The 14,143-nt window shown below is 33.3% G+C and overlaps 1 protein-coding gene across 10 annotated transcripts in view; it reads right to left on the reverse strand.

The window, feature by feature from the left end:
• Nucleotides 1-590: 590 nt before the first annotated feature.
• LOC125655910 (voltage-dependent calcium channel subunit alpha-2/delta-2-like) overlaps nucleotides 591-14,143 on the reverse strand; it is a 134,263-nt gene continuing 120,710 nt past the window's right edge. For all 10 annotated transcript variants that reach the window (XM_056144819.1, XM_056144816.1, XM_056144818.1 and 7 more), the window contains 9 exons: nucleotides 11,411-11,478; nucleotides 6,624-6,702; nucleotides 6,393-6,454; nucleotides 5,668-5,694; nucleotides 5,538-5,575; nucleotides 4,038-4,149; nucleotides 2,575-2,705; nucleotides 2,316-2,386; nucleotides 591-2,211 (listed from right to left, as the gene is read on the reverse strand). In XM_056144819.1, coding sequence (XP_056000794.1) covers nucleotides 2,110-2,211; nucleotides 2,316-2,386; nucleotides 2,575-2,705; nucleotides 4,038-4,149; nucleotides 5,538-5,575; nucleotides 5,668-5,694; nucleotides 6,393-6,454; nucleotides 6,624-6,702; nucleotides 11,411-11,478 — 690 coding nt within the window. In that variant the 3' untranslated portion in view covers nucleotides 591-2,109. The remainder of the gene's footprint in view (nucleotides 2,212-2,315; nucleotides 2,387-2,574; nucleotides 2,706-4,037; nucleotides 4,150-5,537; nucleotides 5,576-5,667; nucleotides 5,695-6,392; nucleotides 6,455-6,623; nucleotides 6,703-11,410; nucleotides 11,479-14,143) is intronic.

The raw sequence follows: 14,143 nt of genomic DNA on the forward strand, positions 1-14,143 counted from the left end.
TGTGAACCTAATTGTCTATTGACGTAAGGTAAAAGAATCAAGTGTGTCAAAGTGTATATTTGGTGTTTAATAGTGTTTATGTCTTTATGTATTTGCCATCACATTCACGTTATTTCCTTGTGGACTAGTCAAATTTCCTACATTGTATACATTATAATTGTATCCATATGGAAATGTAGTACCTAGTCTTGATCCAGTGATCTCATTGTCTACAAAAAGGGTACTTAAAGTTAGATTGTGATGTTAATTTTTTTCTAGAATCAAGACCCTCATGAACAAGATGAAATGGTCTGGTTACAATCATTTATGTCCCCAATATTCTTTTATTAAGTGAAAGTCGAACATGCGAGACTAGTGACTTTTGGAAAGTCTAACATGCCAGACTAGTGACTTTTGATCAGTTTAACATGCCAGACTAGTGACTTTTGGAAAGTCTAACATGCCAGACTAGTGACTTTTGATAAGTCTAACATGCCAGACTAGTGACTTTTAGAAAGTCTAACATGCCAGACTAGTGACTTTTGGAAAGTCTAATATGCCACTCTTTAACCTTTTTACATTCCGGCCATATACTCAAAACAACACGCTAGGTCGAATTATAATTTAATAGGAAATGGTGAAAACGAGATCTGTTAAAAAACACCCCTAGTTGCTCACTAAATGGGTGGAGACACAAACACGATGAAGATAACAAATACAACCATCTGTAAAGCATGAATGAGATTCTTAGCTATACATCTGAAATATCAAATGGCAGCAACCAGGAAAAAAACGAGAACGATGTCTCAGTAACAAAAACTGAGGCTGACATAATATCACACGAGAACAAATTACATTCAGATACACTATATGTATTAGACAATATCAGAAATATAATACTAGTAAAACCATATACCATAATTTCAAAAAAATTTCATTGCTCTTGTATAAAACTCGTAACAAAAAAATATAGCATCTGTTTGTAATCAGTTCAATGTTCTACCTTCAAAATGGTTTGAATGGGATTTCTATCAACTTCAGTCCACACAACACTGTGGAATATTCTCACACACTCACATTTTACCTTAAATAATACACTACACACATCTTTTGAACGGGGTTATACTTGATGAAAACTAACATGCAGCCAATTACCCAGCTATGGAGGTTTTGAAAATTTCCAGATCTGGAGATGGGAATGTTGAAATCACAACAACCACAAATGTAATGGTTAAATGGCAACATATATGTATATGGTAATGGTTGAAATAAAGATGGCCACAGGCAGCTGCGTAGAATTTTATGTTAAAATTTTAAAAAGCCACTATTTTGTCACAAGAAAATCCTGCGTAACCAAACTTGTTGGTACTGCATCAGAAAAACCTAACACGTACAAGTCACCACATGATAATGGTGATAAACAGTAAATCTGCTACATACTTCATTTTAAATTGTAACAACATAATTACAAATAAACAAATTTACAAGTGAATATTTGTCAAGATTTGGCACAAAATCACAAATTATGCATGTACTTTTGTTTGGTTATCTTTGGTGATGATCAGAGGTATGTATAATCAATTAATAAAGTTTCCAAACATTTAAAGAAACACCAAATATTGCACAAATTAAAACTATGTACAGTGTGACAAAATGATGTCAATAAGAGGACATGCAATCACTGAGAATATCGTCATTCATAACACATTAAAATTCAAAATATTTAAAGATAAATCCAAACAGGTTCTACATATATAAACTGCAAAAAGTAAAATAAACTCCAGTACCGGATTTGATTTCAAGAGTACTAAACGGACATCTTTTCATAATGATCTCATAAACTATTACAGTTTTATTATGTGTTACAATTATTGTGGATGTAAATGATGAATCACCAGGCCAGTGTTCAGCACAATACAAAATTTAAATACATGACAGTGCACATACACTGGCTCTTACAATGACTTTCATTTCCGAAACCACATACAACAGCCACTTTGAATCATAATAATTGCACTTTACCAAGCACAAACTCTGTATTAAAAGCAATTATTCAACAACAGTCTGACAGATATAATCTAGCCTTACAGATAATCCCTCAAACAGCAATCACAGGTGCTTGTTATAATCTCATGATAATCTGGCCAAAGCTAATGTCAGAACTGTGGCTATGACCACCAGCAGTACAGAGACCGGAGTAGAAATTGGTCCACCACAACCTGGGTTGGTCTCCTGCAAGATCAACATAAAGATAATGATAAATACTGAAAAATATAATACTCATACAATGCCAAAGCTGACACAGGTATACCACAATATGAGAACGTGACACTTGCCCTGTCATCAAAATCATAACATTTGGCAGGATTTCTTCTATATCTGGCTGTCTGGTTGCAGACATCTTGATCTAAAATATTAAAATTATCTTTTTATCCATAATTATTATTAATCATCCAAACTGTCAAAAACAAAACAATACTAGAATTATCTCTCAATGACATATATCAACACATTTTGTAAAACCCATAAATTAGGGTAACCTAGAGCTTAAAAGTTTGATGAAATGTCAACTTGTCAGTTTATTAGGCAACTAACCAGCAATTTGCATTTCTACGGGTTCCTGAATAAGATTCTTGGAATTTGCTGATTCATAACAATCTGGGCATGTTGAACTGATGACTACGAATAGAAGGTTGCTCTTGGGTACACGTCTTGCCACATAGTCTCTGAAACAAAAACCATCCAGTTAATTTACTATCAACTAGATGTGTCATGAGTCAAATGTAGGAAATCCATCGAAGTCTAGCATTGAATGTGGTATTCAGATTGTATGTTACATGCATTTAGTACTCAACAACAATCTTTTATATGTGTTAACATCCATAAAATAATAAAAGTTTCTTCTGAATCAATAACATCATACGATTAGAACAGTAATTTTTCTATGTTAAAGGGGAATAACTTCATCAACAATCAACTAACTGTAACAAAACTCAAACTCGATCTGTAACTCATCAATATACACCAGCATACAAAAAATCAATTCATTATCTCAAGGCATTTAGAAAAAAAGTCAGGAAAATTGGTTGCAATAGTAATTTTTCTAAGTTAAAGGCTGCATACAAAAAATCAATTCAATAAATCAAGTTGTTTAGAAAAAAAAAGTCTGGAAAACTGGGTGTTGTGGAAGGATGGACAAGGGTAAAACTATATGCCCTGACCACTTTGTGACAGGGGCATAAAAAAGTCTGGAAAACTGAGTGTCGTGGAAGGATGGACAAGGGTAAAACTATATGCCCTGACCACTTTGTGACAGGGGCATAAAAAAGTCTGGAAAACTGAGTGTCGTGGAAGGATGGACAAGGGTAAAACTATATGCCCTGACCACTTTGTGACAAAAACATAAAAATAAATTAGATCACTATGCAGCATGGTGGAAAACTTGCTGCTTTGAATAAAGAGACAAGTATTTATCAAATATTAATAAATATATTCTGGTAATTATGCTGATATGTGATACTGGCTGTACTACAGCATATAAGCAGATTACTTGTGGCTTCTTACTATTCAGTTCAGTACATCTGTGATGCAACAATTCTAAAGATGCACAGTGAAAATTGGTTTTCATTTTCTTTCCCCCAATAACAATTTCAGAAAGTGTGAGAATTTGGTGCCCACACGTGAGATGAGATGAAAAGTGTGAGACTTATGCATAAAGTGTCAGATATTTCAATGAAACTTTTCACAATTCTGTATAATGATTGCTTTGTTGTTATGAAAAATATGTAGAATTTGTAGAATAATGATGATGCTGCTTTCCCAGATTTGTCTTATTTTAGTAAGACTTTGTTATCATTAGTGAAGACTACACCGGGACACAGAATTCTTTATATTGACTTTGGAAGTGTTTCTGTTGGCACTTTAGCTGTACTGATCAGGTCTTAACAAACAGAAGCATCTTTGATGTTTTGCACAATTTTTAAAATTAAAGACACAGAGATTCATTTCCCCCCCCCCCCCCCCCCCTAAGTATATATGTTTATCATGCTGAAAATTACCTAGTACAGTTTTCATCACAGGGGTAGATAATTCCATTGGTGTCTTCTTTGAAATTTGGATTAAAATAGTACTGTGCCTTTTTCTTGCTGCAGATGTACTCCTTTGGTTCATCTGAAAAAACAAAGAAAACACTCTTCATGTAGAATATACAAAATTAAACATAAAGTGCATGTGCTAAAACTGTGTCTAGTACCAGAAGTGAACATTCTTGACTGTCTGTTCAGAATGACACTTTTGAGAGTTTAAATTCCTAACAAGAGTACTGCAAACGATACTTAATACACCTGTGAAAATGCTCACATAGGGTGTTTTTCTTACACCTTAATTTGTAGAACTATGCCTCAGGTAGTATCAGCCATCATCAGACTGTGACATAATTTCTTTGCATAATATGAATAGAGTCTTAGCTTTAAACTGTGATAGACAAACCAAGAGTTCTGTGTGCAAAATATTTCCCCAAATTCAACCATGTTCAACAACCTGTAAATATTCAAAATGTCAAAGAAAATTAAAAATTGTTGAGAATCAAAATCCTTGCACTGAGCACCAAGTTATTCACAAATACCCTAGCTTCTAAACTATGAGAGGAGTTATAAGGATAAACCATATCCTTTATCTAATATAATATTTCCTCAAAACTGATTTAAGTTCAACTGTAATTTTCTCAAAAATTGAAGAAAATCAAAATCCTTGCCACATGCACATCTTCTATACCCATACAAATACTCTGTAAAACAAGAAGGTCCTCACTTGAAAACTGTGGACACAAATCATGTACTCTCTATGCAATATTTCCTCAAAACTGACTAAGTTCAACAAACTGTAATTTTCTCAAAAATTGAAGAAAATCAAAATCCTTGCCACATGCACATCTTCAACATCCATGCAAATACTCTGTAAAATAAGAAGGACCTCACATGAAAACTGTGGAAGGAAAAACAGACAAATCATGTACTCTCTATGTAATAATTCCTAAAAATTGACCAAGTTTAATGACCTGTAATTTTCTCAAAAATTGAAGAAAATTAAAATCCTTGCCACATGCACACCTTCAATACCCATATAAACACTTTGTAAAATAAGAAGGTTGTCACTTGAAAACTGTGGGAGGAGGTCAATAAAAAATCAGGTACTCTCTTTGTAATATTTCCTAAAAACTGGCAAAGTTCAACAACCTGTAATTTTCTCAAAAATTGGAGAAAATCAAGATCCTTGCTTGCCACATGCACATCTTCAATATCCATACAAGCACTCTATTATTATTTTCAAATGAAGGGGCAAAACTCCTCCAAAAGAGGTCGAAATGGATCAAAATTGCGACAGAATCTATAGTGATCCACAAAGAAGCTACATAGCAAATTTCAGCTTGATATGTGACAAAGAAATGAAATAAGAAACAGAAAACCCCGAATGGACAGACGGATATACAGACATCGCTGTACAATAATACGTCTCGTTTAAGATATTTTTTCAATGAATTTGAAATTAAAAAAACTTACTTGTAAATGCTGTGACAGTTGGAGGAGAACTAAACCAGCTGTAAAAAGGATATATATAGAATTAATATCTTGATACATGGCAATGTAAAGAGTCATATTTCTGATTCTTTGATTTTTTTTTTGTACTTGCCTGTAAACATTCAAATTGACCATGGTCCTGGAAAAAAGAGGTGAAATTATTCACACGATGATTTCCAATAATTTAAAAATGGAAGAGCATTGTCAAACAAGCTGTTAATTCTCACTATATTTCAAGATAGAAAAACTTAATCAACACCAAAAAATTCACTAATTTCAATTTTCTACATTCCACTGCATATTTAGCTAATTCACCCTGAACACATCCACTCACACCAAACCCTGTGCAACATTTGTTCCTAATCTTTTACAAACAATTTTCAGTATGCCACAACGTCTTCTTGCAGTACTTTTATGATATTTTGTTTGAACTATTGGTTGAATATAATGATATATAGATGGATTTAATCACTCTAAGTGAGTATGATTTTTACCTTTCTGTTCTTAAAGGAACCCATGACCAAGTGTTAAATCAAAGTGAGTTCATGTTGAAATATTATTCATCTATAATTTCTAGTATAGCTATTTATTAAGATAGTGTTTCTTACAAACAGGTGTTCTAAAGTTTCTGTTGTTTGTAATTTGTCCTGTGTACAAAGAGCTATAATACCAGTAGCTTTAATCACAACCATTACATTACTACTTATTTACGTTTCTGAAAGGAGGAAATAAAGATTGAATGAATACTTACAAGAAGTAGACTAGTCACTACTATAACTGACATGGAGCAATGAACTCCAGCATTATTGATCAGGAGAAAGTAATGTCAGTACTAACCAGGTCCAAATACTGTTCCACCAATTAAATGTCAGAATCTCAAAGAGCAAATTCACGGAGGGCTGCAAGACAAAGTACAGGGTCATTTTACTTGCACTTTTCATAACATTTTATTGAGCATTTGGAATGATATAAATCTATGGTTTATAAATATTTCTTTACGTTAAGATTTCTATAGTGTTTCCTTTATCTAAAATAGATATAGAATAAACAACCCTCAGTGCAACTTACTATTCTAAATCCTAGTGAAGCAGCACTCGTCTGATTACCCCAGTTAATACAAGTGGCCTGGTAGTCAACTTCTTCCACCCTGCATTCAAAGTTCAGATGAATAATTAAACATGCTATAATTAATCTTATAATTTACCCTGAAGTCAAAGTTCAGGTAAATATCTAAACACATTATAACTATATATAAATCTTACATTCCAAAGGTGAATATTTAAAAACGTTATAATTAATCTTATATTCCATCATGCAGTCAAAGTTCAGACAAATAATTAAACACATTATAACTAATCTTGTATTCCATCATGCAGTCAAAGTTCAGATGAATAATTTAACACATTATAATTAATCTTGTATTCCACCCTACAGTCAAAGTTCAGATGAATATTTTGATGATGACAATCCTTAATCCAAAAATAGGGCACCACTAAACCGGAACATGATACGCCTGCATACAATATTGACCCAGGAATTTGAACAAGTAAGAAAGGATTATCCACAAAAGGATTTTGTCGGAGTTGTAATAACATTGTATTTTGCATTAAACAAATCTAAGTCCAAGGGCTGTAACTCCTTCAAAAATAGTGGGACAGCATTCCCCTTGTAATATGCACATCTCCACATTGTGATCTTTCTTTGTATCCCGTTTCATCAAAATCTCCCAAAGGGTTTAGGAGGAGTTGCAAAGACAAAGTATTTTGAATAAAAAAAACAACCCAAGTCCAAGAGCCGTAACTCCTAAGAGGCCCATGGGCCACATCGCTCACCTACCCCTGGAGGCCATGATTTGAACAAATTTGAATCTGCACTATGTCAGAAAGTTTTCATGTAAATGTCAACTTCCTTGGCCCAATGATTCTTGAGAAGAAGATTTTTAAAGGTTTTCCCTATGTATTTGCATGTAAAACTTTGATCCCCTATTGTGGCCTCACCTATCACTGGAGGCCATGATTTGAACAAACTTGAATCTGCACTACGTCAGGAAGCTTTCTTATAAATCTAGCTCTTCTGGCTCAGTGGTTCTTGAGAAGAGGATTTTCCCTATATATTTGTATGTAAAACTTTGATTCCCTTTTGTTACCCCAACCTACCCCCAGGGCCATGGTTTGAACAAACCTGAATCTGCACTATGTCAGAAAACTTTGATGTGAATGTCAGCTCTTCTGGCTCATTGGTTCTTGATAAGAAGATTTTTAAAGACTTTTTCTATTTATTCCCATGTAAAACTTTGATCCCCTATTGTAACACCAACCTACACACAGGGGCCATGATTTGAACAAACTTGAATCTGCACTTTGTCAGGAAGCTTTCATGTAAATCTCAGCTCTTATGGCTGATTAGTTCTTAAAAAGAAGAGTTTTAGAGATTCCCCCATTATATTTCAATGTAAAACTGTGATCCTCTATTGTGGCCCCAACCTACCCCCAGGGGCCATGATTTGAAAAAAACTTGAATCTGCACTATGTCAGGAAGCTTTCATGTAAATCTTAGCTCTTCTGGATCAGTGGTTCTTGAGAAGAAGATTTTTTAAAGATTCTCCCTATATATGTCTATGTAAAACTTTGATCCCCTATTTTGGCCCCATCCTATCCCCGGGGGCCATGATTTGAACTAGCTTGAATCTGCACTATATCAGGAAGTTTTCATGTAAATGTCAGCTCCTCTGGCCCAGTGGTTCTTAAGATTTTTAAATGACCCTACCCTAATTTTGCATTTTTGTGATTATCTCCTCTTTGAAGGGGGCATGGCCCTTCATTTGAACAAACTTGAAAGATCTTCACCAAAAGATGCTTTGTGCCAAGTTTGGTTGAAATTGACCCCGTGGTTCTGGAGAAGATGAAAATGTGAAAAGTTTACAACGATGCTCGAAGTCTTGATTATCTCATCTCAAAGTGTTAATTGATTATCTGATCTCAGAGCGTTGATTAATTATCCCATCTCAAATTGTCAATTGATTATCTCATCTCGAAGTGTTGATTAATTATCTTATCTCAAAGAGTCAGTCATCTCATCTCAAAGTGTCGATTGATTATCTCATCTCAAAGTGTCGATTATCTCATCTCAAAGTGTCGATTGATTATCTTTTCTCACATTATCACCAGTGTGAGATCGACTTTGCCCATGTGAGACAGCCATGTGAGATTTTTCTGTCTCACACTGCTGCGACATCATTTGATTGTGACGTCACATATTTTCTACGATATACGTTACACAGTGAAGATTTATGTTACAAGGTGAAATAAAATATTTTGCATTGTTTTCTTTACATTTTAATGTAGTATAGCTTTCTGGTGGATAACCTTGAGTTTTTTAGTTTACACTTACAGTGTAAACCATTTTCGGGTATGCTCTTTCTGCTTATCTAGTTAGTTTTTGCATCAAAGTTCAAATGAGGATTTTGATAATTTAGAATTTTCTCAAAACTCCTAAATTTATGCACTAAACTGTAGGTAAAATGTGAGAAAAATAATCCTTCATTATTTACTAGTGTGGGATTGGGAAATTCCACCTCTGGAACAAGCCTCGTCCTGGACTGTGAATCTTGTCCCCTCGGTGGAATTTCCCTATCCCACACTCATACTAATGAAGGATTCTATTAATCTCAAATTGTCAATTGATTATCTGATCTCAAAGTGTCGATTGATTATCTCATCTCAAAGTGTCGATTGATTATCTCATCTCAAAGTGTCGATTCATTATCCCATCTCAAAGTGATAAGGTAGCTCACTACACTAAAGCTTATACTCTGTATGACACCACGTCACAAGATGGCGATTTAAATGTTTTGTGAAATTATTTGTATCAATCGATTTGTTTGTCTATCATCATAGCTCAGTGGTTAAAGCATTGGGCTGGTGAATCCCAAATCTCGAGTTCAAATCCCCCAGAGTCTTTTATTCATATGTGTTGAAATAATTTTTTTGAAAATCATGTTTTTATCCAAATTTGTATATATTTTTCCTTTTTGGTATATATACTTCTTGTATATCATCATATCTTTTATAATTAAATCAATTGGTACTGATTTGAGAAACTATTTCTGGTTGTAGTGAGCCACCTTAATTGATTATCTCATCTCCAAGTGTTAATTGATTATCTCAAAGTGGCAATTGATTTTATTATACTTTCATGTAAAATACTCGAATCTGATTGGCCAAGAAACAGTTGAAAAAACATGTTTCCCTCTGAGAATAGAAAACATGCGCTCCAGGGTGATAGTATCTAACAAATGGGTAACATTACTTGACAACGGGTGATATCATAAAAAAATTAAAATTATCACATGCGTGAAACTTGTGCGCATACAGTTTGCCGTAGATTGTTTGACAACGTCGTTTGAGTGTTTCTAAAATGTGAATCCATGTACTGATATACAAAACATCGCATGACAGTGATTGATCAAATGTCAACAAATGTAAGTTTTTCTGCTTTGTTGTTTATATAACATTCAGTATAATAATACAAATATCGCATATAGTTGATTGATTGATTGTGTTGTCGATCAACAAGTTTAAATAAATGTGGATATGCCTATTCACTATCAGTAAACCTTGTATGAAGAGAAACATGCCTAATTATCTTATAATTATCTTATCTACAAAAACCTGAAAGTTGTTTTATAATAAAACCTGTGCATGATTTCATTTACTATTTTAGATTTTTTATGGTTCGATCAACAAGTTTAAATAAATGTGGATATGGAATTTCAAGTACATGTAAATCCTATAATCATTGCAAGTTAAAATTTGGATGCCTTCTAATGCACATAATATCAGATCAATACATGAAAAATCAATATATGCCCCCAGGGGTGCATGAGCCGAGTTGCATGGGATACATTGTAAAGTCAGGAATGATGTGGCATATTTATAATTGTGAAGAACTAATTTCAGTTTTGAACTTTTCGAGTTACTGTCCAGAAACCATATTTGTCTGAAGTTTTCAATCTATTTTTGGTCACTGTGACCTTGACCTTTGACCTTTTTTCTCCAAAATCAATAGGGGCCTTGCTTTGTTGGTATCCAATAATATATCTAAGTTTCATTTGATTCAAATTAAAACTTTTCGAGTTTTTTAAATTTTAAATCTATTTTTGGTCACTGTGACCTTGACCTTTGACCTACTTTCTCCAAAATCAATAGGGGTCTTCCTTACCTGGTACATCACAATATCTTAAAGTATCATTTGATTCGGATTTAAACTTTCTGAGTTATCATCCGGAAACCAAATATTTCTGAAATTTTCATTCTATACTCGGTCACTGTGACCTTGACCTTTGTTCTCCAAAATCAATAGGGGTCTTCCTTACCTGGTACCCAACAATATACCAAAGTTTCATTTGATTCAGATTTAAACTTTCTGAGTTATCATCCGGAAACCAAATTTTTCTGAAATTTTCATTCTATTTTCGGTCACTGTGACCTTGACCTTTGACCATTTTCCTCCAAAATCAACAGGGGTCTTCCTTACCTGGTACCCAACAATATATCAAAGTTTCATTTGATTAGATTGTAAACTTTTCGAGTTATCATCCGAAAACCAATTGTTGATGCCCAACCTCCCGCATCACCAAACCAATAGCCAAGTTCAACTTCGTTGCAACTCGGCTAAAAATTAAAATTCCAAATGACTGATTTATCTTAATCATTCATCTTGCATGATGAAATATCCATTGTGGTAAATACATAATTGATCTACATATTTCTTCTTCTTACATAATCCTATGACAGTAGTATGATATTTCTAAAATTATAATTATAATGAAAGGAAAACAGCATATTTTGTAATACCTCAGGTAAACATCTCCATAAAGTTGTGACATGAGACCAGCATCTACGTGTCCCAGAAATCGACCAATCTATGAATGGAGAAAAAAATTCATACATATAATTCATATCTATTATAATTCATGGCAAAGCAAGATTTTCAATCTTCAACATTAAACTTAACTTGACTTCTTTAAATATTTCTCATAAGGAGTTTAAGTGTAAGCTTAATAAAACTTTTGCTGACATGACATATGAACAATTGAACAAAATCTCATTATCTAACTCGGGAAAACTTTACTTCTATAGTAAAATATTAAATTGTAATGAATATAAATTGCAGGATTACTTTGAAAAAGTGTGAAAGATCACAACTTACAAAGTTAAGAATAAGTGCACATTCACTATTCATTGAAACAGGCAGATATTGTAAACCAATAATCCCAAAGGAAAACCGTATATGCTATGATTGTAAATTATTTGTTGAAAACGAAAAACATTTTGTACTTTACTGTCCTGTGTATGACAAACTTTGATTTCAATATTATGATATTTTTAGTGATAAATTATACTGTGGTACTGATCCCATTAGAGAAATTGTTAACCCATGTGATTATAATATTACAAAACGTTTGTGCAACTATTTAGATAGATGCTTTATACAGAGAAAACAAATTCATGGACTTTGAAGAACCGTATGAATATGTCTTACATGCCATAATCATTGTGCCATAATTTTTTTTTCTTTTCTTTTTGTTATATGTCATTTGTTTTGTTATTTTGACTGTATGCCAACATGGTGATGTCAATAAATAAATTGAATTGAATTATGGTGTGATGGAATTGTAATTCCGGAATTTTCTTATTTGTTCGTTTTGCAGTTGTTAGTTTTTTTATTTAGAATCACTGCATTTCCCGCAAACACGCTGTGTGAAGTTTTTTAGTTTTCCGAGCTATCAAGAGCCAAAGAGTAAGTGTTTATCAAGTGCATAATGTTAATCACATTGTTCGTGATGTATATTGATGCTTTCATGCAGTTTTTGAGTGAGATTTTGTGCATTTATACTTATTACTCAATACACATGTTGATCATTGGCTCAGGCTAGGTATAAAACATGGACCAGTCCAATGTAAAACATGGACCAGTCCAATGTATTTTGTGTATCAAATCTTTGATTAATATTACTGTTACTTACCGTCTCGCATATTTGTGTGTGTGTACATTGATTTTTTGGTAGGTAAGTTTGTAGAGTTTAAAATTATGAATCGCTTCTGTGTAAAACTTCCATTTTCGTTTTATTTTCCAATTTTGGCATTGTATAAAATTCGGATTGGTCACTAGGATTGGAAATGGTTCGTAATTGTCATATAGTCAGTTATTTTCTATGTGAATATGTACCTTTGTTGTTATGTTTCAGTATTTCACCCTCTCAGGAGGAGGCAGAATAAATTTGGAACATTAAAACCAGATCTTATTATTGCACATATGGTAAATTGAAAAGCTTTCTGTTTTTGCATTAGCATATTATTTTCAGCACTTGAATCTTCACTCAAGTTTTATCATGACCTGTATATACATTTCCTTATTGAAGAATGCTATGAATGGGATGCAACATCTAACTCTATTGTTCATGTGTTTAAGGATTTGCCCCTGTGATCCACACGTCTTAATCTATTTATACTTACATTAATTAAGACCTGATCCAATTTCTTTTCAAATACAAATTAAAAGGTTAAGGTCACTGGAGGAGAGAATTGCACATTGCTAGGGGAAGCCCCAATTTGAAAAGCCCTATGACGATATTGATAACAGTAATACAATACATTCCCCCAGCCCCCTAAATCACAGAAAACAAACTGCACAGCTATAGAAAATGCCCCCTAAATCACAGAAAACAAACTGCACAGCTATAGAAAGTGCCCCTAAATCACAGAAAACAAACTGCACAGCTATAGAAAATGCCTTTTACAAAATTCCTGTTGAATATGTACCATAATAATTCTTTTTATGAAAAATGAATGTTTAAAGGAAATATAACATTACATGTATATTTCTGTTTCTTGCAAATGCATATGAAAATGGACTGATATTGTGATTACATATATGTATATATCTACATTTACCAATGGTTTCTTAGCAGTAATCTTACCTGCTTCAATGTCTTATATTTCTCAATAAAAGCATTGATCTTTCAACATAAAAAAACCCCCTATACACTACCACACAGAAATATTCCCACTTACTCCAATATCACATATTCAAATATTTCAGCTAATCTACAGTCCCTGAAACGTTCTACTTTACCATTTTCCCATTCGCTCACCGTGCGTTCACCGTTCGCTCTCTGTGCATTCACCGTGCGCTCTCCGTTTACAGTTTTGCACTCACCGTGCATTCATTGTTCACTGTCATTCAGAACCCCAAAGTCAAAGGATCGATTTTTACAAGTAAAAAATTAAAAAAGAACGTGTGCGCAAGAATAAAAGTAAACTAGCTGTCTTATTATATCAGAAATTTAATTCATAAAGTACAAATATCAGGATTATCAACTACGATAATTCAAGGAAAACTGCAGATCACTCATCAATAGCAAAGAATAGAATAAATCATTGTTATTATCATTACAAAACATAAGTATTGTTTAGTTAAAAAGTGAGATATGTTCTAAATAAGAGAAAAATGTAAGAGCCTGCAGTTATGAATTCAACCCTTAACGTGTATATGTAGTGAAGAATGAGCAACGAGCACTGGTAAGT

Source organism: Ostrea edulis, chromosome 7 (genome assembly GCF_947568905.1).
Source record: "Ostrea edulis chromosome 7, xbOstEdul1.1, whole genome shotgun sequence".
NCBI classification, from domain to species: domain Eukaryota; kingdom Metazoa; phylum Mollusca; class Bivalvia; order Ostreida; family Ostreidae; genus Ostrea; species Ostrea edulis.